General features: G+C 38.2%; 3 protein-coding genes across 4 annotated transcripts; 2 read left to right on the top strand and 1 right to left on the bottom strand.

Annotated features, from left to right (window-relative positions):
* Window positions 1-1,818: 1,818 nt before the first annotated feature.
* Window positions 1,819-8,620, top strand: LOC131689897 (uncharacterized). 2 transcript variants are annotated; one of them, XM_058975256.1, is made up of 11 exons: window positions 1,820-2,594; window positions 2,649-2,931; window positions 2,989-3,347; window positions 3,408-4,145; window positions 4,213-4,800; window positions 4,863-5,633; window positions 5,695-6,061; window positions 6,119-6,384; window positions 6,446-6,692; window positions 7,639-7,940; window positions 7,999-8,620. In XM_058975256.1, the coding sequence occupies exons 1-11, from the start codon at window positions 2,328-2,330 to the stop codon at window positions 8,500-8,502; spliced, it is 4,692 nt and encodes a 1,563-aa protein (XP_058831239.1). In that variant the 5' UTR covers window positions 1,820-2,327; the 3' UTR covers window positions 8,503-8,620. The 2 variants fall into 2 exon arrangements, with proteins under 2 accessions (XP_058831238.1, XP_058831239.1); XM_058975255.1 differs by having other exon boundaries at window positions 1,819-2,594; window positions 2,649-3,347.
* LOC131689915 (mediator of RNA polymerase II transcription subunit 20) lies at window positions 8,606-9,443 on the bottom strand. Its single transcript, XM_058975303.1, has one exon. The coding sequence runs from the start codon at window positions 9,328-9,330 to the stop codon at window positions 8,683-8,685; it is 648 nt and encodes a 215-aa protein (XP_058831286.1). The 5' UTR covers window positions 9,331-9,443; the 3' UTR covers window positions 8,606-8,682.
* A 6,230-nt stretch (window positions 9,444-15,673) lies between these two features.
* LOC131689911 (CDAN1-interacting nuclease 1) lies at window positions 15,674-17,117 on the top strand. Its single transcript, XM_058975298.1, has 4 exons — window positions 15,674-15,770; window positions 15,834-15,929; window positions 15,984-16,759; window positions 16,816-17,117. The coding sequence occupies exons 3-4, from the start codon at window positions 16,059-16,061 to the stop codon at window positions 16,991-16,993; spliced, it is 879 nt and encodes a 292-aa protein (XP_058831281.1). The 5' UTR covers window positions 15,674-15,770; window positions 15,834-15,929; window positions 15,984-16,058; the 3' UTR covers window positions 16,994-17,117.
* Window positions 17,118-23,069: the final 5,952 nt, after the last annotated feature.

The following is a 23,069-nucleotide window of genomic DNA, read 5'->3' as shown; positions in this document are numbered from 1 at the left end:
GCTATTAAATACCTTTCCTGACTGGAACTCTATCATACAAAGGCTTATGATGCTATCGCCTTACCGTAATATCACAGAGATAATATTATTGCAATAGTTAAAAAAATAAAATTTAAAAAAATGTACGCCGAAAAGCACGCACGTATGTTATGTATACATTTTTCGCTGCAATGGCCGCATCCTGCAGTAATACTTAATGGGAACGCAAATATTGACAAGTTTTATGGTTGTTAGTAATACAAAGCATTGTCAGCTGAAAATCACTATACGCAGAAGCTGCTTCCGACAAGGGTAAAGTCCACATAAACGGTGTATATAGTTATTTTAACCTTTACATTCTTATTACAAGTATACATTTAGTGTTCACGACTTATTAATATATTGTGCAGAGGACAATCAAACGAAAAGTAGTTATAACAATGGCACTGGTTACATTCAAGATGTTTACCATGTTAATATTTTTATTTTTACTTTAATTTTAATAGTGATTCACACTATTCCGTTGTCAGTTTTTAGATGATAAATATTGTTGGAGTGAGCATGCTCAAATTGTCGTAAATAACAACAGCATAGTTAAGCGGTAATCGATTTTTGTAGTATTTTTTGCGATACAGATGTTTAGTATTATCGATCTCATGGTCATTACTGCTATTTCGGCAAATAGTTAAAACAACCACGAAAGTCTGGTCACAGATACCACAGGTTTTTTCTCAGTGTATTATTATGAGTGTTTATACTCAAAAGTACCTTCCTCCACGGAAGACCTCGACTGAGGCTGTGAACCATTTGGTGAAATTTTTAACTTTTAGTTAAAATCTGACACTTCGAAAGTTATTTGCAAAATAACCCTACTCTGGAGCATGGTTAATATTGACAGAGCGATAGTTAAATTTGACAGCTCGATGGTTAAAATGTTGCCCATGATGCAGAATAAAATGGTGGAAACATTTTCTGTACCTAATTGAGCTTGTCAATATTTTTCAATACAAAATTACGGGATAAAGATGGAAACGATAACGTGTTGTGTTAAGATTTGTTTGGGTTATTTCATGATGTGGATGTTTACTTTTCGAGGCTATGACTGTCATACTTAATGTAATAAGAAAAAAACTAATTTTCAAAATATCGACAAATGTTCACACCTCCAAAGAGAATAGTGAAAGAGACGAAGAGTGAAAACCAGTCAAAACGGCAACACTCCCTTTATGATGATTTCAACACTAGAATTTTGGCAACCGCTTCTACAGGCAGCACTTTAAATGACTCCTATTATATTTTGAAAACAAACCGTATGTCGATCGATGGATTTGTTTATCAAACGATGTGCATTTCGAAACAAAGAGATGAAATAATTCTAAAGCTTATTTTTACTCATACATATACTCTAGAATGCACCTTACAATCACGATTGAACTAAATTCTGACGAAAATTCAAATTTCTTTTTTGATAGAAGTACAATACTTATCTCCTCCAACTCAGGCATGAGTAATGTTTATTTACATTGCACGATTGGTCTGCTCAATAAGGTATTTTTGGCTTCACACTATTCGTCTCTTTCCCTATTCTCTTTGCACACCTCCACCATCTTGTGGTTATCGCAGCTGTCAATTCTAAATAACTATCCATATGTCAACTTTTAAAATGGTTCGCTCTCTCGGTTAAATTTTTCCATTCAAGAGAAAATAACTTTCGAACTGTCAAATTTTAACTAAAGGTTAAAAAAAATCGCCAAATGGTTCACAACCTGAGTCGAATCTCTCGTTTTGTTTTTGACAACACTAATAAGTGCGAAAGCGACGCACAACTCAAAAGTTAGTTAAAAGAACTTATTTTTGCAGGTTGTTTTATTTAACCGTGCAGCACATGAAATATATCACAACTACAAGCCCGTCTCTCAAAACGAAAATAAAAAAAAAAAATAAAAATAAAAAAGTCTCTGAAAACGTCAAGTAAAATGTGCCATCTGCAAACGGTGTTGCCAAGACCACATATGTAAAAGAGCATAATAGCAAAAGTGATCGGCAAAATGTAATAAAATAATAGTTATCAATTATCTCCCTATTATCTTCGCGAAAAACATGTAATATGCTTCTACGATCCTGTAATGAGTAAATGCAGAGGTGATAGTAGAATTATTAGCCTTCTGTGTGCTTTATTTGTTAAATAAATTTAAAAATTGCAAGGAAATTTTCGCACGCGATTTTCTCCGATTGAAGTTTGTGTTAGATATGATGAAATGAAAAAACGCTCTAATATTATACAAAAAAAATGAGAATGAAATTTGTTAAGCTAATCACCAATCAGTCAGATAAACATTTAAATTCCGATGGATGGACTAGATGATGTATTCATTTTTGAGTACTTCTACCGCTATGAAACCAGCGATTCCAGTAAACCAAAAACAGTGAGAAAACTACGCGGTGTATCAGGAGGAAACTTCAAACCACCTTGTAGCTGCATGCAAAAATGTTACGAAAAAATCTCCAACGATTATCGTCAAAAGCTGTTTGATACTTTGCAGAAATTATCTCGCCATGGTCAGAAGGAGTTTTTATCGAACCACATGCAGGTGCATAGTACAGTTCGACGAAAAGTAAGGATTAAATCTATTGGGTAGAAAGCATATTGCAACTATTTATTTTTACAGGTAGAAGACTCCAGACGTTCCTTCAGTCGATTCTACTTTTTTCCCATTGCATCTGGGCCCGTCAAAGTTTGTAAACTCATGTTCATGAACACATTCGACATTACTGATAGGAAAATACGGGATCTGGCTGCCCTAAAGGATGTCGACGATGTAGTTACTCAAAAACGAAAATCAAATAGTGCAGAGTACATTACCGGGGACAATATAGGTGAAGACATTCGTATTTCTGAGACACTGGAGAAACAACTTCTTGGTGGGGACATTGAGATAGTGGAACAACACGGTAATAAAGTTAAAAAGTTAAAAGGAAACGGCTACTACTCGATGTTCCAAGTTTCAGGTTCAAATGTCGACAAAGACACTCATACGGAAAATGTTAGTGACGCAGATGTTTTTAAGTATATGCAACCATATCAATCCAACGAAAGTTCTAGCAGAAGCAACAACTTACTAGAAAAAGCTATACAACGTTGGCGGAAAAATCGTGGCTACAGTTATACTCGCCCCAACGGAGTTGAGGTCCCAGCAAGGCAACTCAAACCAGCATGCACTTGTCAGATGTTGTGTTATAAAAAGTTTTCAACTGAATCGCGCCAACGTATACTGGACAAATTACTGAAACTCTCTTCTTCGTGTCAGAATCGGTTTCTTGCTAGTCATTTTAAAATAATAGCAACAAAACGACAAACAACAAATGAGGTAAATATTTAATGTTAACCGATGTTGTATTACGCACTGAACATTGGTGTTATGTTTCAGCCGTTTCTTTCAAAACGTCAATTTAGCTACATTTACTACCTTCCAGTGGAAGGTGGCGTAGTTAAAGTCTGTAAAATAATGTACTTGAATACATTTGATATTCGTGGGCAGAAAATTCGTATGTTGGCTTCAAACATGGACCCTGCTGAAAATATGAGTTTTAATGAGATTATTCGGAAAGAACAGCCTCAACAAGTATTGGCGGACTATAGATACGAGATGGATTCCACGATTGAACTATCGTGTTCTGATGAAGAGGTAGAACATTTCGAAGAATTGAATCACTACCCAATGACATTAGACGTAATTGATGACGGAATTCTTGAAAATTTCGAAGCTGATGAACTGGTGATAAATGACTATGAAACGAAGTCAATCGAGGTACATGATAAAGCATACCCAATGCTTCAAGAGTTATACGTAACTGACGATAATGAACAACAAGTTGATGCAAACGTAGCTAACTACATGCAACGCTATGAAATTGATAAATGTCAGGTGGGCTCGTCTAGCAGACAACGATGCAAGGAACGGGGTAGCAGCTATATTCGCTTAAACGGTTCAGAAGTCCCAGCGAGACAACTAAAAGTGGCTTGTACCTGTCTGAAGCTCTGTTACGCAAAGATTACCAATAAATCTCGCCAAAAATTGCTGGACAATCTTCTGAAACTTTCCTTCCGTGGTCAAAATAATTTCTTGTCGAGTCACATGAGAGTTATGGCAACAAAGCGACCAACAGTAAGAAAATAAATTACGTGATGAAGTGTGTGAATGTAAATATGTAATCGAATCTTTTTTTCCTCAGAAATATGACTCAAGACGCCACTTTAGCTATATTTACTACATACCAGTCGAAGCCGGCGTGATGAAAGTTTGCAAGTTAATGTTCATGAATACATTTGACATTGGTGACAAAAAGATACGTCTCTTGGCACAAAAGAAAAAATGCGATGGTCTAGTGATTATGGATGAAAGTGGCGTCGCCCATGAAGTAATGGATGATACACAGATTGCGCTAAGGTTTGAATCAAACGATAGTTACGACGAGGACTTCTCTGAATTAGATTATAACGAAGATAAACAAACCAACATAGAAGAGAAGATCTACAACGACGAGAATTTTGAGGAACGACAAGAAATCAAAAACTTGTTTCACGACTATTTTAAACGTTACGAAACTGATTTTCCCTTACCCTTTTGTGACCATAGTTATTTTCGACAAAACGATTTGGAGGTCCAACCAGAACAGCTCAAACCAGCATGCACTTGTGAACCGTCGTGTTATGACAAGATTTCAGCTAAATCGCGTCAAGGTATACTGGATAGTTTCCTTAAACTCTCTGCTTCATGTCAGAAGAAGTTACTTGCCAGTCATTTCAAAATTATAGCAAATGTAAATATTGGTTGTGGGTCGATGTTGAAAACGGCTCTTTAAAAAATAGTATTATATTTCAGGACCCTGTTTCGAATCGTCATTTAAGCTACATTTATTTCCTTCCAGTGGAAGGCGGCATAGTAGAAGTCTGTAAAGCAATGTACTTGAATACATTTGACATTGAGGAGAACGAAATATTTATGTTGGCTGCGTCAATAGACCCCGGTCATACAATGATCTGTAATAAAATCGAATCAGAGGAACAGCATCAACAAACTCTGACGCACGATAACCAGCAAACGACAGATTGCACTATTAAGTTATTGGATGATGATATATCATTGGTCGCGAATTACGAAGAAATTCAACATCAACCAATGAAATTGGAAGTAGTTGATAATGAAATTTGTGAGTATTTAAAAATAGAGATTGACGAACTGATAATCGATGACCACAAAACAAAGCCAACGGGAGAAGAGTTAGAAATACCTGCTGAAGCATACCCAATGCTTCAAGAGATACAGCTAAATGATGCCAAGGAACAACTGGTCGGTGTAAATGTTGCTAACTATATGCAACGCTACGAAGTTGATAAATGTCAGGTGGGCTCGTCTAGACAGCAGGAACAACGGCGACGGAAGGAACAGGGTTTGAGTTATATTCGAATAAACGGTTCGGAAGCCCCACCGCGGCAGCTAAAAGAGTCATGCGCTTGTCGGAAAATGTGTTACATTAAAATTCCCAACAAATCCCGACTAAAATTGCTAGAAAATCTGTTGAAACTTTCCTTCCGTGGTCAAAATTATTTCTTGTCCAGTCATATGAAAGTCATGGTTACCAAACGACCAAGAGTAAGATACAAATTAATGATGTACTAAAGTGTACAAATGTAATGCAACTTTTTCTTTTCAGATATCTTCCTCCAAACGACAATTCAGCCACGTTTATTACATACCAGTCGAAGCAGGCTTGATGAAAGTTTGTAAGTTAATGTTTATGAATACATTTGACATTGGTGGCAAAAAGATACGCGTCTTAGCGCTGAAGAAAAGCTGTGATGGTTTATTGATTTTGGATGAAAACGGCGTTGGTCATGAATTAATGGATAATATACAGATTCATTCTAAATGCACTGATAAAAACGGTGAGCTTGATTGTGATGAAGATGAGGAAGAGAAAGCTAGCAATGATGGGAGTCACGAAGAAGGGGAGGAATCGGATGATTTCTTCCTTTACGACTATTTTAATCGCTATGAAATTGATGGATCTCACAACAAGAGTAATATATTCTCTTTCCACTTTTGTATGTATGGCCAAACTTTTTTCTTCCATTTAGTTTTAGACTATCCAGGAAAGAAGTTATCAAAATCTGCAAAACGAAAACGACGGAAGGAAAGAGGATACAGTTACATTAGTCATGACGGGAGAGTTATTCCAGCTAGAGAACTGAAATCTGCCTGTTCATGTCCAAGACGATGTTACGCGAAAATCACAGATACAGCGCGTAAGAAACTACTACGGAGTTTGTTGAAGCTCTCATTCATTGGACAGCAGGAATTTCTTTCCTGTCATATGCAAGTTCATGCTGCTGTGCAGCCCGAGGTAGGTTCATAGTTTGCGAAAATACTTCTAAGCATTCAAAAGGCTGGTTCACACTCTTCAGGTGCAACGACGTATGCATCGTTACTTTTTTCTGCCACGTCCAACTGGGCTTCTTAAAGTCTGCATGGTAATGTTCATGAATACCTTTGATATTACATACCGAAGGCTTCGCACGATATATACCAAAAAAGTTGCTGCAGAACGTTTGCTGCTTGAAGAAGATAATATTACTCGTCCAATCAAGGAGCTCTCTTATCCAGACAACAAGGAATCACAAAATCCGGTGAACAAACTTGAATCAGCGAAATGTATGTTTTTCGCCAAGGGTCTGTACACTAATTTTGTAAGCGAAAAGAATGGGAGGTAGACTTTGAGAATGTCTTAAAATTATCTGCGGAGGAATGATATCAAAAAAACAACCACATTGCATAAAGGATGACCAAGAAAAGGCTTGAATTGAAAGATTAATTCAGACAGACGTGTGGAGTGAGATTATCGATAGCCAAACTGCAAACACCAGACTTCTGCATATTTGATTGCTCTGGGACGTAAGTCACAGTACGCCTCACTAATTACGAAGCATAGAAATCCTTCGTGATGTATACGCAGAATTTTATTTATGCATCGATAGCATACTTTTCTATTTGCCTCTCGTTTCTTTTGCTGTAAATTTTATGCATTGGACATATTCGATCTATCCACTCATTGAATGCTTACGAGAAGTATATGCATGAAAATGCTTAAAAATTACAGCAGAAAAAGAGATGGGAATAGAAAGTATGCTAACTATGCATATTTTTGTTTCTCAGTGTAAGGTAATGCGGAGACCGTGCTGTGCATTTTATCCGAGAGATTTCTTACTTCAGATCGCCTGATCAAATAATCAACCTTTTTTGCGTTTTTCTTGATAATCCTGCAAGATTTATACAAAATGCTGCACAGGTTCTGTAGACCGAAACCATCCAGAGTATTGTTTGCATGAAATTTCTGAATTTGTTAAAAAAAAACTTCCAAATAGAGTGCGTCAATTTGGTTGTACGGTACATTCACAAAAACATTTCGTTGTCTTTTGATATTTTTTAAGAATTCATCGTTATCATCGTTTTGATTTAGAATGATAGCGAAGATGGGTGTTCTAAAAGTCTCAAAAATCCTTACGTAATTAGTGTACGGTCCCCTATTTTTATTATCTTCCGAACAATATTTTCTAACATCCATCGCTGAACTTACAATTTTCACTCTTGTTCTGCCAAGATGCTGTTGAAGCAAATCCTTCCCGAGAGGCGCGAAACATCGAAATGGATCTGATAGAACGAGCAGCGAGAGCTGAACGGCTAGATCGAAAAGAGAGAGGTCTAAGTTTTATCCGAAGGAACGGCATGGAAGCACCGGCAAGGCGAGTCAAGCCGGCATGTCAGTGTCGGTTACGTTGCTATGAAAAGGTAACAGATGATGTGCGTCAACAGCTGCTCGCCGATTTGCTGACACGGACCGCCAAAGAGCAGAAGACGTACCTCATCGATCTATTGCATCAGGCGCCCACTCTCAACCCCAGGGTATTTGTAAAACCATTTTGCTAAATTCCGAATGTATTATTTTTTCTCCTTTTTTCAGCGAATTAATTCCAGGCGATCGTTTACGTTCCTCTACTATTTACCGGTCGAATCCAAGCACGTGCGGGTCTGTTGTCGAATGTTTATCAGTACATTCGACATTACCTTAAAGAAGTTGCGTACCTTGCTCAACATAAAGTGCTCCGAGTCACTAGATCACACATATACTAGCCACACCCAAAATATTAGAGCCAGTCAAATATTTAAATATAGGACTTCCAGCATCACCGATATGTATCGTTTGTACGTTAGGCAGTGCAACAAACTCGAAAAACGTCCAATGTGTTTTGCAACATACTCTTCGGTTCAACAGAAGCAAAAGGGTGTGGATGGGAACTCAGTCGGTGTTCTACCAAGACCAGATATAACAAAACAAAGAGAGGCTGAACCGCAAAACATAAGTACTGTACAAACGGCAGATGAGGACATAAACTGTACAAATGTGGAAATGGAAATCGTACAGATACCGCTTGAAGAAAATGTTGGTGACCCCTTGGAATTGTAGACATCACATTGTAACCGGTCCATCGATAGATAGCATTCTTTAATTCGTCGATTTTCTAGTTATAAATACTACTGTACTGGTAGTCATCATCAATAAAATGTGATTTGTTGAAATGTTATCCTATTTTTCGAAGATTTTTAATATATGCTTCCTTGAACAATTATAACTCACATACTAATTCTACGGTCTCGACGTAACAGCAGATGTTTGCTTCCGGTAATTTGTAAAATGTTCCAAATACTGGTTGATTGTGTCAATCGGTTGATAAATATCATTCGCTTTCGTGTGGTTTGTATTCATATTGATCCTTTGTGTGAAATAGGCTGGAATGGAATTTGACACGTTGGATCCCAAGAATCCTTGTAAAAACTCTCGCATTAACTCCCAACAGCTGGCTGCAATCAAACAAGGCCTATACTCCACTTCCACCAACACTCCTTTGAAGTTTTGACTCATCGTTACGATGCCAAGTTTTATCAGAAAGTCTCCGAATTCGAAACGGGGCCCTTTAGATTCAATCTTCGTCTGTTTTTTTGAAGTGTAGACCGGTGAAATTCTAGCCATAAGCAAATCGAACAATCCATCCGTTACTAGCGGTATTTGTTTGGTTCCGGTATCCAGGATGGAAAATACCGAAGCGGGTTGCTCTGAATTGTGCAATATATGGACAGTTTTCGTGGGCGGAATTGATGTGTAAGTTTCGCAGTCTACCAAAAAATGACCAACTTGAACGGCACCTAATGCGAGCACTCGTTTCACCAGGAATTCAATGGTTTGTGCTCCCGACTTGTTGTCCACTGGATATGGTTGCAGAACCGTGACGCCCATCTTTTCAAGATACAATTGTTGATTTAAATTCAAGTTGATTAAATTTAAATTTTATATAAAACATGTCAATATAATTTAGAAACGGCTTCCGCGTAAACAATATCTGTACTTAGAGATGTCCGATTTTTCCAATTAATCGATTAGTAGCTAATCGATTATTTTTTACATTTCTATTAATCGTAATCGATTAAAACCAAGAAATAATCGATTAATCGAAGTAATCGATTAGTTTAAAAGTTTTTCTGAGAGCAGTAACAGAAAATACAAAACGTCCATCTCAATCTGATTATGATGATCGTTCACTTCGGTATACAGTAGAATTTCGGCGAATGGCTAATACTGGCTTCACAATCTTCTACACAGGGCCGTCTTTAGACTACTCGGGGCACCTTGGCACTATTGAGCTAAGGGCCCCTTTAATTGAATTGGTATAAACAGCTGTCGAGAATGAGCATGATCCAAAACTGATTCCCAGCATCAAAGAATCACTTCTACCTCATGCCATGCTGAGACACTCTTTCATATTTGAGCCAAATCAGTCAACCGTGTCGAACATATTCAACAAAATATAAAGTGGGATTCAAAGTTTATGGAGAACAAAGACTATTCCAGATTTTCACAACCTGATGTCCAAATATTGTCGAAAAAGAAAGATAATCTGAGTGCATCTTAAAAAGTTATTTTTTTTCCTGACCGATCTGACCTGTAGTAGCAAACGGCCTAACACACTATTTGCGGCGGTGGGAGTTCGAACTCAGGTGAGCTGCGTACAGTGTAGCTGACCTACCAACTACGCTATAGTCTTCCCAGATGGTGTAATCTGACCACCCAACCAGTATTCCACTTTGCTTACAGATGGCCGAATTTAATATAATAATAACAGAATCCCTATTGAACAAACTGTTGTGTCGAAGACAGCCATAACACGATCTTTATATACGTGGTGTACCAAACGTTGCACTGTTATTAAAAATAAATTAAAACTTGAATGGAAATGTTGGATTGACGTTTGAATTGGTTCAATAGTGACGAAATGCTTCGTTTCCTGCCGCTCTGATGCTTTTTAAAAATTTTGATCACGCGGGATACGGTGCAATGCGTGATTTCGAGCTGCTACTGATCTGAGTGAAGCAATTTTTTAAAATATAGTCTTTAGAATTATTTTATATTCATGCTAAATGTGGGCCCCCAAAATCTCGGGGCCCCTGGCCTTGGCCCAGTCTTCCCATGCATAAAGACGGAATTGCTTCTACCAAGTTTAATTTAAAGGATCCTTTATCAGAATTCATAGAACTTCTCATGGATCTAGTATCTGTTGGAGAGACGCATATAGTGTACCTAAACCTCTCCTTCTCTTCAGACAGTTTGTGGCCGGTACTGTTTTAAGCCTTTTCTTGCTTGAACTCAAGACAATCTAAAAGTATTTATAGAGCGAATCCGGCACCTATGACAACGTTCAATTCGTAATCCCGCGGTTGATCTAATCTTTCCAACTGATCTGTTCAAATTATTCAAAGATATGATCGTGAATGTAAGACTTCCAAAAACGTAAGTTAATGGTGTTTCAACACCCCCTAGAAGTGAATTTCAAAGTTACAATTGGCAGCACAATATATTGTTGCTCTTTGACCTATGAATTTCAATGCTAATTAGTATTTTTGGTTAAGTTGTAGTTTGAAGCCGCTTGTCGCCAAAATGGAATAAATAAACTAAAATTAAAATTTTACGCGCATTAAAAAAATTAATCGACCAATAATCGACGCTATCTAATCGATTATCCGATAATCGTTAAATTCGTTAATCGATTAAAAATTAATCGATTAGTTTCCATAATAATCGATTAGTTCGATTAATCGAGAACTAATCGGACATCCCTATCTGTACTGATTTACCATTCTAGTACAACTACACAGAGAGGCGAAGACACAGTAAAGTTCAGCCGGAATTCCGGCTGGTTCCAATTAATATTCCGGCTCCAGTGATACAACCGATTCTTTCTGAATCGATTTTTGATTTAGAGCCAGAATTCTGCTAGAAATCAGTTAAGACATCCGAAAAAAAATTGTCTTCAAAATAGACTTTTCTACGGCTCATGTACGTACACGTCACATGACACGAACACTACATCACCAAAGAGAATAGGAAAAGAGACGAATAGTGTGAAGCCAAAAATACCTTATTGAGCAGACCAATCGTGCAATGTAAATAAACATTACTCATGCCTGAGTTGGAGGAGATAAGTATTGTAAATCTATCAAAAAAAAAATTTGAATTTTCGTCAGAATTTAGTGCAATCGTGATTGTAAGGTGCATTCTAGAGTCTATGTATGAGTAAAAACAAGTTTTAGAATTATTTCATCTCTTTGTTTCGAAATGCACATCGTTTGATATACAAATTCAACGATCGACAAATGGTTTGTTTTCAAAATATAATAGGAGTCATTTAAAGTGCTGCCTTTGGAAACGGTTGCCAAATTCTAGTGTCGAAATCATCGTAAAGGGAGTGTTGCCGTTTTGACTGATTTTCACTCTGCGTCTCTTTCACTATTCTCTTTGTACATCACTAGCTTGTGGAAAATAATAAACAAAGACGGCAAAATCAAATGGGATTGTTTTCAACCAGGAAGCTGCAAAAGTGTTCGTGAGACCGCCCAAAAAATTGTTTCAAAATCGTTCAACACGGGTCCAACGATGGACGTTTGTTGAACGGTTATTTGTACCCAAGACGGAACAGGTGTGCACATTTTTTCTGTGTGTGAGTGAGGTTGTCATTTTTCTTTGACGAAGCTGAAAAAACAAGAGGATATGAAGAAGAAAAGCACAAACAAATGACGTAGTGGGCCTTTCTGTTGCCATCAGTTTTGTTTCGGTTCGGCCATAGCACAGAGAACAGACGTCCATCTTCAGCATTCAACTTGTGTAAAATCTCTAACGGTTTCGAAGGTAGTTTGGATATCTAAACCAGGTGCGCTACTGTCGTCATGTTTTTTTGTGGCTGAGTTCAACAGAATTGACAGCGGTTATTCCTCTACCCAGTCAAACTAGTCCGGAACCGATTCGGACTTCCAGCATGAATTCCAGCTCAAATGCGTCAACCGATAGAGTCGGAATCGGTTGTTTTCTTTGAGCTAGATTCCATGCTGAATCCATCCAGGATTTCGAACCGGTTCCGGAATCGATTTGACGGATAGTTGGGATAGGTTGGTGTGGCGGCGCTAGTGTTTTTAGTATATTAATTCAAATGTTTACACACGTTTTTTAAATATTTTTGTTCGATCATGGATGTCTGTTCTCTGTGGCCATAGTTAATTTAATCGTTTTTTCTTAATGTAAAAAGTGTCCCTAATGTCGTTTTCGCTTGAAGCAGAAACTAACTCAGTTTCGGACCTAACTGCTGTCAAACCGTTTGTTTGAAGCCAGTTTCTAACCTAGGTTATGCGCCACTGAACTGAAAACCGGGTTGGGTTCCAACCTGAAATATATTTCGGGTTCGCTCACACCACCGCTGTTTGGCGAGAACCCAACTCAGTTCCATTAAAAATGTTCGTTTGAAGAAACTAACCTGGGTTAGTTTCTAGGTTCTCAATCGAAAACGACATAAGTGTTCTAATCAGTAGATCCGAGGTGAAGCTCGGCCTTTTTAACTTTTTACCATGCGCCAAAGAATCCGGATGCTCGCTCGGATGTACATGTTTACTTCAAGGGCCCCGACCGCCATGCTTAATTTTGCAAGCATAAAACTAATACACTCAAAAGTGTCAAACCACAGAGAACAGACGTCCAACTTCAGCATTCAACTTGTGTAAAATCTCTAACGGTTTCGAAGGTAGTTTGGATATCTAAACCAGGTGCGCTACTGTCGTCATGTTTTTTGTGGCTGAGTGCGACAGAATTGACAGCGGTTATTCCTCTACCCAGTCAAACTAGTCCGGAACCGATTCGGACTTCCAGCATGAATTCCAGCTCACATGCGTCAACCGATAGAGTCGGTATCGGTTGTTTTCTTTGAGCTAGATTCCATGCTGAATCCATCCAGGATTTCGAACCGGTTTCGGAATCGGTTTGACGGATAGTTGGGATAGGTTGGTGTGGCGGCGCTAGTGTTTTTCGTATATTAATTCAAATGTTTACACACGTTTTTTAAATATTTTTGTTCGATCATGGATGTCTGTTCTCTGTGGTCAAACGTTCCCACCTTTCTCTCCATCTTGATTTGTACCTAAGACAAGACGTGACAATCGGCTTCTTATTTTTTCCTTCGAAATTCTTCTTTTCGCACATAGTTCTACAAAATGACGACACTAATGAACTTATGATGAACGAAGTTCATGTTTGACAATTCTCGGTGGTTTGTTTACTCTGTCAGTTGCGTGAGTTCGAGTGCAACGGGTGCTCATCTCGACGTCAACATTTCATAAGGCATTATATACAATATGCTCATGTTGAGAAAATGGCGTCTGAAAAATTACCTCGTACTTTATATTCCCATTTATGAACAAGCGCTTGATTTAAGGACCAAACAACTCAATGCCGTGTTAAATTAACCATTTTTTCCGAATAATATAACAGATTTATTAAAAAAATTGTATTTTGAACGTTTTTTGTAGATAAATGTTTTGGTCCCTTTTGAAACATCGCACTGGTTTTGTGCCCTCTCCCATAATCCCTTTTCGGTGAGACGTTAGCTTATAGTGCGTGCGGGTGAGCCCTTTTGTTTACAGCAAATGATTATGTGACGTTTATTTTGATCCCTTTCTTGGTGTTGCGATGTTTTTGTTCCCTTTTCAAGTATAGTCTTTTTCATTAAGAAAAGGGCCCATAAACAAATTTTTCCGTTTTGTTGTTTGGTGTTTATGAGCCGTTAATTTTTGAGGGGAAGTGAAAGGGAAAGGGAACATAAGCAAAACAAGTTATTTTTCTTATGTGCCTTTTCGATAATCCATTATTGCCCCAATAGCCAGGTTTCAGAATCGGCTTATTTAAGGTATGTATAAAGCTATGTTAGTGTCCATTTGAAGTAAGTATTAACCGGAATTGTTTACGTTTTGTTTATCGGCCCATTTGAAATGTTCTCGTCGATCTGTTTCATTCGAAGTCACGTAACTCCCATGTAAACAAACCACCGAGAATTGTCAAAGGAAGTTCATTCGGCTCATTTTGTGGGGTTATGTCGGTTGATGTAAAACCTAATTTTCACCCTGCCGAAATCATCCGAACAGTGTTGCTATTTTTATTAATGATAAAGCAGTCTTGTTAATTTATTTTATGCCGGCAATATTTTGTATCTTGAATCCACTATATTGATGAAGGGCACCGTTTTTACATGTTATGGGTGTTAGTAAAGTTTGATGGAGCTATTTTCTGAAAAATTTTAGATCAAAGTGTGGTTTCTGTCTCATTTTTGTTAAAGTTAATCAACCACGTATACGGTAAATGCACAATAAATACTTGTTTCACTTTACCGCACAATTTCAGTTCAATTTAGTCATTTTTACTTTTTTCCGATAATAATTTTATTTGTCTAAGGTAATGACAATCTTTTCCTATAAATATAGCACCACTGCCAGACATCATTTTGATATCCCTGCAGTAACATTGCGTACGGTGCAAAAAGTCAGAATCAACCAATCAGGAGCTGGACCATTCTGACGTAAAATTGGAACATAAATGCCCCCCCCCCCCCCTATTGTCACGTCTTGTCTTAGATTTGGACGTCGTCCAAATTGGTCCAACGAACGTCCTTCATTGGACGATTTTGAAACCAACCGTTCTTAGAGGGCGGGTGACAAGAACTCAATGAAAAGCCCGTCTTTCACAGCCTTTCAAATGTCTTCAAAATGAAGACATGTCTTGTCAACTGGCATCACTGCATCGCGTTATACGTACATTTCCAGTAAAGTTCAGCCGGACATGCTTAGCTCGTATTCCGGCTTCAGTGACACTACCGATTCTAACTATAGAATCGGATGTTTCACTGGAGCCGGAATACGAACCAGAATTCAGGTTCATTTCCGGTTGAGCTTAACTGGGTTGCAACTGTGTTGCAATGTCGTATATACAGGTCTGGCAAAGATGGCCCTTTGGTATTCGTAAGATGAATCTTACATGAGTGGTGTGAGTGATCACAGTATAAATCGACTTGCTTTCGTCATAGCGGTCGTTCCGCTCCCATTGAATCGTGTGACCGCTATGACGTCGACCCGTTGTGCTTCTGGATTGTTTACATGTTTTTGGTTGCCAACACTAGCAAACCGTGTGTTCTGCCACACCTATATATACTGCATTGACTGTGTTGGGGCCCAGACGTCAAGATATGTCATGGGTAGAGCATTCTTGTTCTTCTTTCTGGTTTGTGTGGTTTGTTTACCTATGCTCATCACTGCAGCTGGGAGAGAGCATTAATCATTAATGTTCTCTCCCAACTGCAGCGTTGATCATAGGTAAACACAACCCGAAAAAATGAATACTCTCTCCGGCGAAACTAATATTATTAATGTTCATAGGCGATACTTACTTCACTGCTTGTGTTTAATTCCAATTTAGAGGTTGTCAAAGTTAAGGATTTGCAGTTTTAATTACACACTTTAAAATCTATTCAGGTAAAATATAATTTAATTAGTTTTAGTTTTTCCGTTCACGATTTCATTTTTCAGACTTAGCTTCCTTGACCTGTTTGAAAGTCTGTACTGACAATCGTGCTCGATAAAATTACAAATTGCAAAATTAGAATGGTGATACTTAACTACGAGCAATATAGTGAAATTCAGCAGTTCATCCACAAATTCCGCGGCTTATCAATCGATTGCAATCGGAAACTGGTTAAAGAATTCCCGCAACATAGCCCAGATATGCTTGGAAGCATACTAGCTCGAGAAGTGCGCCAACGTCTTAAACAGTCGCATGCAAAAATCAGTGCCCGAGCGGAGGATTTGTTAGCAGATTACGCCAGAAAGTCTAAAGCGACTAAATCATTGGATGTTTTGCTAAAAATGGCAATATCTTTGCGAATCCCTCCCTTGTCGCTTTGTCGGATTATTCTACTCAAAAAGTATCCCAGCAAAGCAAAATCAGACATTACCGAAATGATTCGTAATCCAGACCTGATACAGGATTCATTGCTTGGTGCAAATGTGGGTTATTGTATATACAACGAAAATATGGAAGGACCGATCACGGATACGATACGCAGGTGTATCGGTGAAGAGTATGAGATGAAATTGAAGAAGATGGCCCGGGACGCAGGGTTGGTGTTTCACGATGAAGGTGATCTTAGGCGGACTGGCTATGATAAAACTCCGGATTTAAAGTTGGCCATTCCCTGTCTTTACAAGGGACGCGTGGTAAACTGGATCGAGAGTAAGGCTTCCTTCGGTGACATGGAGACACACTTGAGTTACGTAAGGGATCAGTTGATAAGTTACGGGAACAGGTATATGTCGAAAAAAATGTGTCTAAATTGATATAAAAACATACGTTTCTTTACAGATTCGGCAGTGGGATTGTTATCTACTGGTTTGGTTACCTTGATATGATAGCGGATTGCGCCGAAAATGGAGATTGCATTACGGTGGTTGACAAGTTTCCTACGCCTGGTGAGCTTGAGTTCCTTACCTTCAACATTCCAGAAGCTTGTCGCAAGGAACTAGACAAATTGAGCAGTTAGTTTTGAAAACATTGTAGTTTTCTAAATACCCTTTTATTCATTACATAAAATAGCTTATACAGTTTTTCAGTCTAATCTCATTCTGAAATGTAAGAACATAGAAATAGAATGCTTTATTTCAAAATTTTACGATAAGACTTCTTTTTGAAAAACGCATCTGCACGTGCCATAGAAAGGCAACATTTTTTCCCTAAAATTTATTCATAAAATTTCTTTGAAATTGCAACATGCCTATCTTTAAGATACGTCTATAGCGGGCCTTACACGCTCAATATTTTTGTGAATACTAGACAGTATTGACTAAAGTATTGTACTGCCGTTCTACGCCCAATTGTCCCATGTTGCAAAACTGGCAACTGAGAAAAACGCGATTGAAAATGAAAATTGTATTCGCAATCTGGGGGGAAACGGTGCAACAAATAAAGCTTTTTTGTCTAGAATTACGTTCATAGCAATCGTTTCCAATATAATCAGCCCAGTTTTTCATTATAGAGATACAATAAAAGTTAGTTTTTACGAAAAATGTTAAGTGGGACTGTTATGCCGAGAAATCGAACGGAAACCGGAAAATTCTACGCATATCAGTCCCATAACGATCTATGTAAATGATGCTCAAAACTCATTTTTTTTACAAAAGTGTATATCGTGAGTTTTTTTGTTACTCGGAAGATTTTTTGCTTCATCAAAATTAGAAATAGGGTAAACTACCTATTTTTACTTTATTTAGAAGAGTACCTCACAAAATCATTAATTACTCTGCCTACACTCGATGGAGTGCATATAATTTGGCATCCACAACTTTGCTTCGTTCTTAAGAACCAATTTAATAACACAAATGGCCTAAAAACGATGAAATGCTAGTGATTGATCGCAACAACAGCTCCAATCGAGTGCCGCAATTGTCGCCGTACCATTCGACCCAAAGTGTTGAACAAAAATAGCAAACGCTGCACTAACCAACGGCTGCAATTGGGTAGCGTGATAATAGAAACATTGCGAAAATAGGCTCATTAATCTAGATGCGTTCGCCATGTTATGCAAGCGACGATAGTGATGAAGAGCTTTACAGGATTGTTCTCACTGCTGTGATTAATATTACCACTGCCATCTCTTTTTTTAATGAACCGATATTTTTCCATCAATTTTTTCAGTGCCCGATATCTAGCGTTTATGTACGTCTTAACTAAACACTACGTAATTATTTTTTTTATTGTGCACTTTTTTGGGATTTTTGTTAGTGGGACAATTGGGTCATTAAGCTATATATAGTTTTCCGTTCCATTCGATAAATTTTAGGTCCAGTATACATAATAAAACATTATTTCAAAATAAATTTCGTTGTAATACGTAAAAACGATTTTTCTGTTTTTTAAAATAAATCTTATGTAAACTTGGCAACCATACATAGGAAAACTGCGGTTGTTTACATTTGGCCTATCAGGACAACACCCAAAATGAAAAAAAAACTATATGCAATGGATGATGATTATGTCAAATAAAAATAACCCTCTGGGAAAACCGAGAAAACATGCCCTATTTTTTTCTGACAGAGCATCATTTGTCGTGAAATTCGATATGTCAAATCCTTCCTATAGTGTCAAATCCAGACTGTCAACATATTTCTTTATTTTAAAGTTTAATATTATTTTCACGTTTCCTGAGTTGGAAAAAAACATTGTTACAATCACGAAAATCAGCTTTATCGATGTAAGTAATAAAAAAATGACTTTTTTTTCTCATTTAATGACCCAATTATGCGTAGAATATCAACAATGGAACAAACAGACTTGGTATTTTATCACGAAGTCTTCGAACAAACTGTACGATTTGGATGTGTTTTCTGAAAATATACATCAAAAAGCACTGTTTGATGAAAAAAGTGAAAATGACCAAAAAGCAACATGGGACAATTATGCGTAGAACGGCAGTGTATGTGTAATGGAAAAAAGTTGTATTGACGATGTACATTTCAAATGGGATTGATGTATTGAAGCAATATCGTCAATACTCGTATTGACGAAAATATTGAACGTGTAAAGCGGCCCTATTGAAGGGATCAATACTGACAGAAGTATTGAAAGTATATAATGGAAAAAGTTGGTTTAACCACAGTCTATACTGCCGCTAGAAGCATAACTGTCCCATGTGCTATGGGAATCCCTATACACATGGGACAGTTATGCTTCTAGCGGCAGTATAGAGAATGCCAGAATTCTGCGGCTACCCACTGAGACGTCCAAAAAATTGTTTCAAAATCGTTCAACACGGGTCCAACGATGGACGTTCGTTGAACGGTTATTTGGACTGTAAGCATAAGAAAAAAATAACATTTGGTGTCCCCTTGCGAATGTGACATTAGCAAGTAATCATATATTTGTGTGCCCCTTGACTCCGAACTTCCCACGATGTATCAACCTTTGTCATTCGAAGTGTAGCCAGTAGATACAACAGAAGAATAAAATACGATTATACTGCCGTGGCGCATTTTCTTACTTCGGCCGAAAACAAAGTCCTCAGCTTCAGAAGTGGGATACCAGTGCCCTCGAGGAAGCGATCGGAACAACGGAAAACTTGTTTGGCTAATATTTCGACGAATTCGCGACGATGCCATTGACGAGACAAATGGCTGCGAAACAAACGGAAGACGAGCGCGGAATGCAGGAGCCGCCATTTTTAGATGCGGAAAGCAATGAACAGAAAGCGGACAACGAAGAGAGCGACGAGAAAAAAACGGTTTTCAAGAGTCAGAGTTTGGCTTTGCATCCGTATGACATAGGACGACTGATCCCGGAATATTCGGAGGGGGACGGTGTCTGCAAGTGGTTGCGAAGAATCGACCATTTTCGAGCGATTTACGGATGGTCGGAACAAATGTGTTTGCTGTACGCTTCAACTCGGCTGGCAGGTGCAGCAGCGAATTGGTATCGACGGCAGGAGGAGTGGATTTTCAATTGGCGACAGTTTAAGAATCAAATTGTTGTTGCTTTTCCCGAAACGTATGACGAGGCAGATGTTCATCGCGAGCTGGAAGCAGTGAAAATCGAAAAGGGTGAATCATACGAATCGTACGTGTACCGTGTGGATGCAATCGCACAGAAGGGCGATTTCAGCATGTCAGCAACGTTGAAATACATTATCAAAGGATTACGTCATGATAAAGTCTACGGCAGCTTGCTTTCGAAACAATGTACGGATACGCTGGAATTGTTGCGGCACATAAAATGGGTTGCATCGAACATAGAAATGATACCGCCAGTTGTTTCAAAACAAACAAAGAATACACTGTCACCAGGAACAGACGTCATTTGTTACAATTGTCGGGAACAAGGACATCGATCGTTGGACTGTCCCAAATCGCAACGCAGAGAACGATGCAACAAGTGTCTTCGTGTTGGCCATACATCTGCTATGTGTGATGTCCGTTACGGGGCATCCCGACCGACACAGCAAACGACATTCAACCGACCCGACGGAGTAAAACGAACCACTACGAATGCCGTCTTTGAGGGGCTTGATCCAGATAACCAAATAACGGTGAATCAGGCATCTCAACAGCAAATTGAAGTCGAAGCTGCCGGAGAGCGTATTCGAGCTATGGCTTTGTTCGATACAGGTAGCTATACCAATCTAATTAAGATCAAACTATTGCCTAACGACCTGCTGCTGAATGTAGCTAGGGAAGATGTCGTCGGTATAAATGGCACGAAAGTGCGAATCCTGGGCCAGTTTGAAACTGCACTGTTTGTGATGGGGAAGATTTATCGAGTGCATTTTTTGGTTGTGTCTGATGACACCATGCAAATAGATATAATTTTGGGCAGAAGTTTTTTGATTGACAATTGTATACAACGGTTATATTTAACACCTGCCGGTACAAGTGAAACCAAAAATGATGAGTGGTTCATGTTGGGTGATATTGACGAACAGTGTATGTTGGACGATAGTTCCGTATTGGGGGTAGACTTGAACGTGGGTGACGATGCAGAAACGTTGTCATACCGTACTCAATAGACCTTTCTCGTCCGACCTAACCCCCTTTTTTCTTATTTTTATTCAAAAGACTACACATGTTTAAGAATATTGCCGTTGAAATGAGACTATTTGGAGCTATCGTGATTTTTTAATGATTTTTTTAAATTTGAAAAATGCAAGAATGTTGAGTATTTTTTTCACCTTTGCAAGAATGGTGGGACTCAAAATGTGTGTTTGGGCAACACTGTTTTGTATATTTTTGCTTGAGTTCCTGGCAACGCGGCAAATGAAGTGGTGAGTCGCGGTACAAAGTTCATTGATTATGTAAACAAACTAAAGTGAACCTCTCGGTGGAGAACATTGCATGATAATGTTTAACCTCACTTTTTTGACAGTTCAGAGAGATTGTTTACATAGTCTTGGAATTTTTGTTGATTCGATCATAGTATGAGAAACTTGGTTTGGTTCGCTGCCAAATGTTAACACTTTCCAAACAAGGTCGCTCAGCTGTAATTTTGATTTTTGGTTCATTGAAGAAGTAAGGAATTTCTAGCCAAACATTTGAAAAAGGCCTACTGCCAAATGCAAACAAATCGAATTTTCATGTTCTCTATTAAAATCCTGGGACAAAACCTGTGGATAGATGTTTTCTTTTTCATTTTTTCTGTTCATTTGATCTCTTGTCTTGCATAGCCACTCTTTCTTCCTCACATATTTTAAATGGACTGGCTACATTTGACAGTTCCCCCTCACTGCATTTGACGGTTCCCTTTGGCAAAGAGAATAGTGAAAGAGACGCAGAGTGAAAATCAGTCAAAACGGCAACACTCCCTTTACGATGATTTCAACACTAGAATTTGGCAACCGTTTCCAAAGGCAGCACTTTAAATGACTCCTATTATATTTTGAAAACAAACCTTTTGTCGATCGTTGGATTTGTTTATCAAACGATGTGCATTTCGAAACAAAGAGATGAAATAATTCTGAAACTTGTTTTTACTCATACATAGACTCTAGAATGCACCTTACAATCACGATTGCACTAAATTCTGACGAAAATTCAAATTTTTTTTTGATAGATTTACAATACTTATCTCCTCCAACTCAGGCATGAGTAATGTTTATTTACATTGCACGATTGGTTTGCTCAATAAGGTATTTTTGGCTTCACACTATTCGTCTCTTTCCCTATTCTCTTTGCCCTTTGGCTGCATTTGACAGCTCCCGCTGGCTGCAATTGACATTAGGTTTTTTCGTATCCACACGTCACGTCCCAGTTAAAAACTATCTATCTGACCATGTGCATAAACATAACGCAACAATGGATTATGAAGAATTTTGATAATGATTTTATAACAAATTATAAAAGGGCCCGGCTGATATAAAAGTCCTAACTAGCAATACACATATTATAAAATGATTATAAAGGATTATTGTAACTGATTCCAAAAGGATTATAAAGGTAGTGAAATACGTACACAATGAATTAAGGGGAGTGTCTGATGTAAACAATTTGCGCAATCAAACTAAATAAAACAGTATTAAATTTTTAAATAGAATTATAATGAATTCGACCAAAACTTCTTTTACCTTTTTCTCAAGGTATACGTTTGGCAGTGACCCTTTTCAAATGTTTGGGTAGAATTTAGATTATTTTATCGTTGTTGCGATCAATTTCATTTGGTTTGTTTTGTTCACAATGTTAGTCGCAGAGCATTTTGGTGATCTATGGCAATTGATGACCTTTACACCCCATACTAGGTCCGCTCCTGTTGCAGTTGTTTCGCCCCGTCCGGCACCGAGTCAACCGATGTCCAGCCTGCACCGTACTCGTCTGTCGCTATGCCAATGGCAGGTACTTGGATTGAAGGCTAAAATGTCAGCTACGGCTGGTGGTGTTGCTGCAATCGGTTTGCCTTCGGCCACGTTGGACATTCGGCTATCGGGAATATTCAGCGATTCCAATTCGAAGGAAGCAGCGCCAGTAGCAGACTGTTTGTTTGTTTATTTATTAAGGCTTTAACCTCGAGGGTCATTCGCCTTTTTGAAAATAATGTACATTTCAAAAATTACAAATTCAAAATTTCATTCAAAATAGATATCA

This window comes from Topomyia yanbarensis, chromosome 3, assembly GCF_030247195.1.
Source record: "Topomyia yanbarensis strain Yona2022 chromosome 3, ASM3024719v1, whole genome shotgun sequence".
In the NCBI taxonomy this organism is placed as follows: domain Eukaryota; kingdom Metazoa; phylum Arthropoda; class Insecta; order Diptera; family Culicidae; genus Topomyia; species Topomyia yanbarensis.
Note: the sequence above shows the minus strand (reverse complement) of the source record. Positions and strands in the feature narration are given on the sequence as shown.

Excerpts from the sequence above, each read along its gene's own strand:
- LOC131689897 (XM_058975255.1), top strand. The coding sequence starts at position 2,328 with ATGGATGGACTAGATGATGTATTCATTTTTGAGTACTTCTACCGCTAT. Across the intron at positions 2,595-2,648 it reads ATAGTACAGTTCGACGAAAA|GTAGAAGACTCCAGACGTTC; the intron begins GTAAGGATTAAA and ends TTATTTTTACAG. Across the intron at positions 7,941-7,998 it reads CGCCCACTCTCAACCCCAGG|CGAATTAATTCCAGGCGATC; the intron begins GTATTTGTAAAA and ends TCCTTTTTTCAG.
- LOC131689915 (XM_058975303.1), bottom strand. The coding sequence starts at position 9,330 with ATGGGCGTCACGGTTCTGCAACCATATCCAGTGGACAACAAGTCGGGA.
- LOC131689911 (XM_058975298.1), top strand. The coding sequence starts at position 16,059 with ATGGTGATACTTAACTACGAGCAATATAGTGAAATTCAGCAGTTCATC. Across the intron at positions 16,760-16,815 it reads TTGATAAGTTACGGGAACAG|ATTCGGCAGTGGGATTGTTA; the intron begins GTATATGTCGAA and ends GTTTCTTTACAG.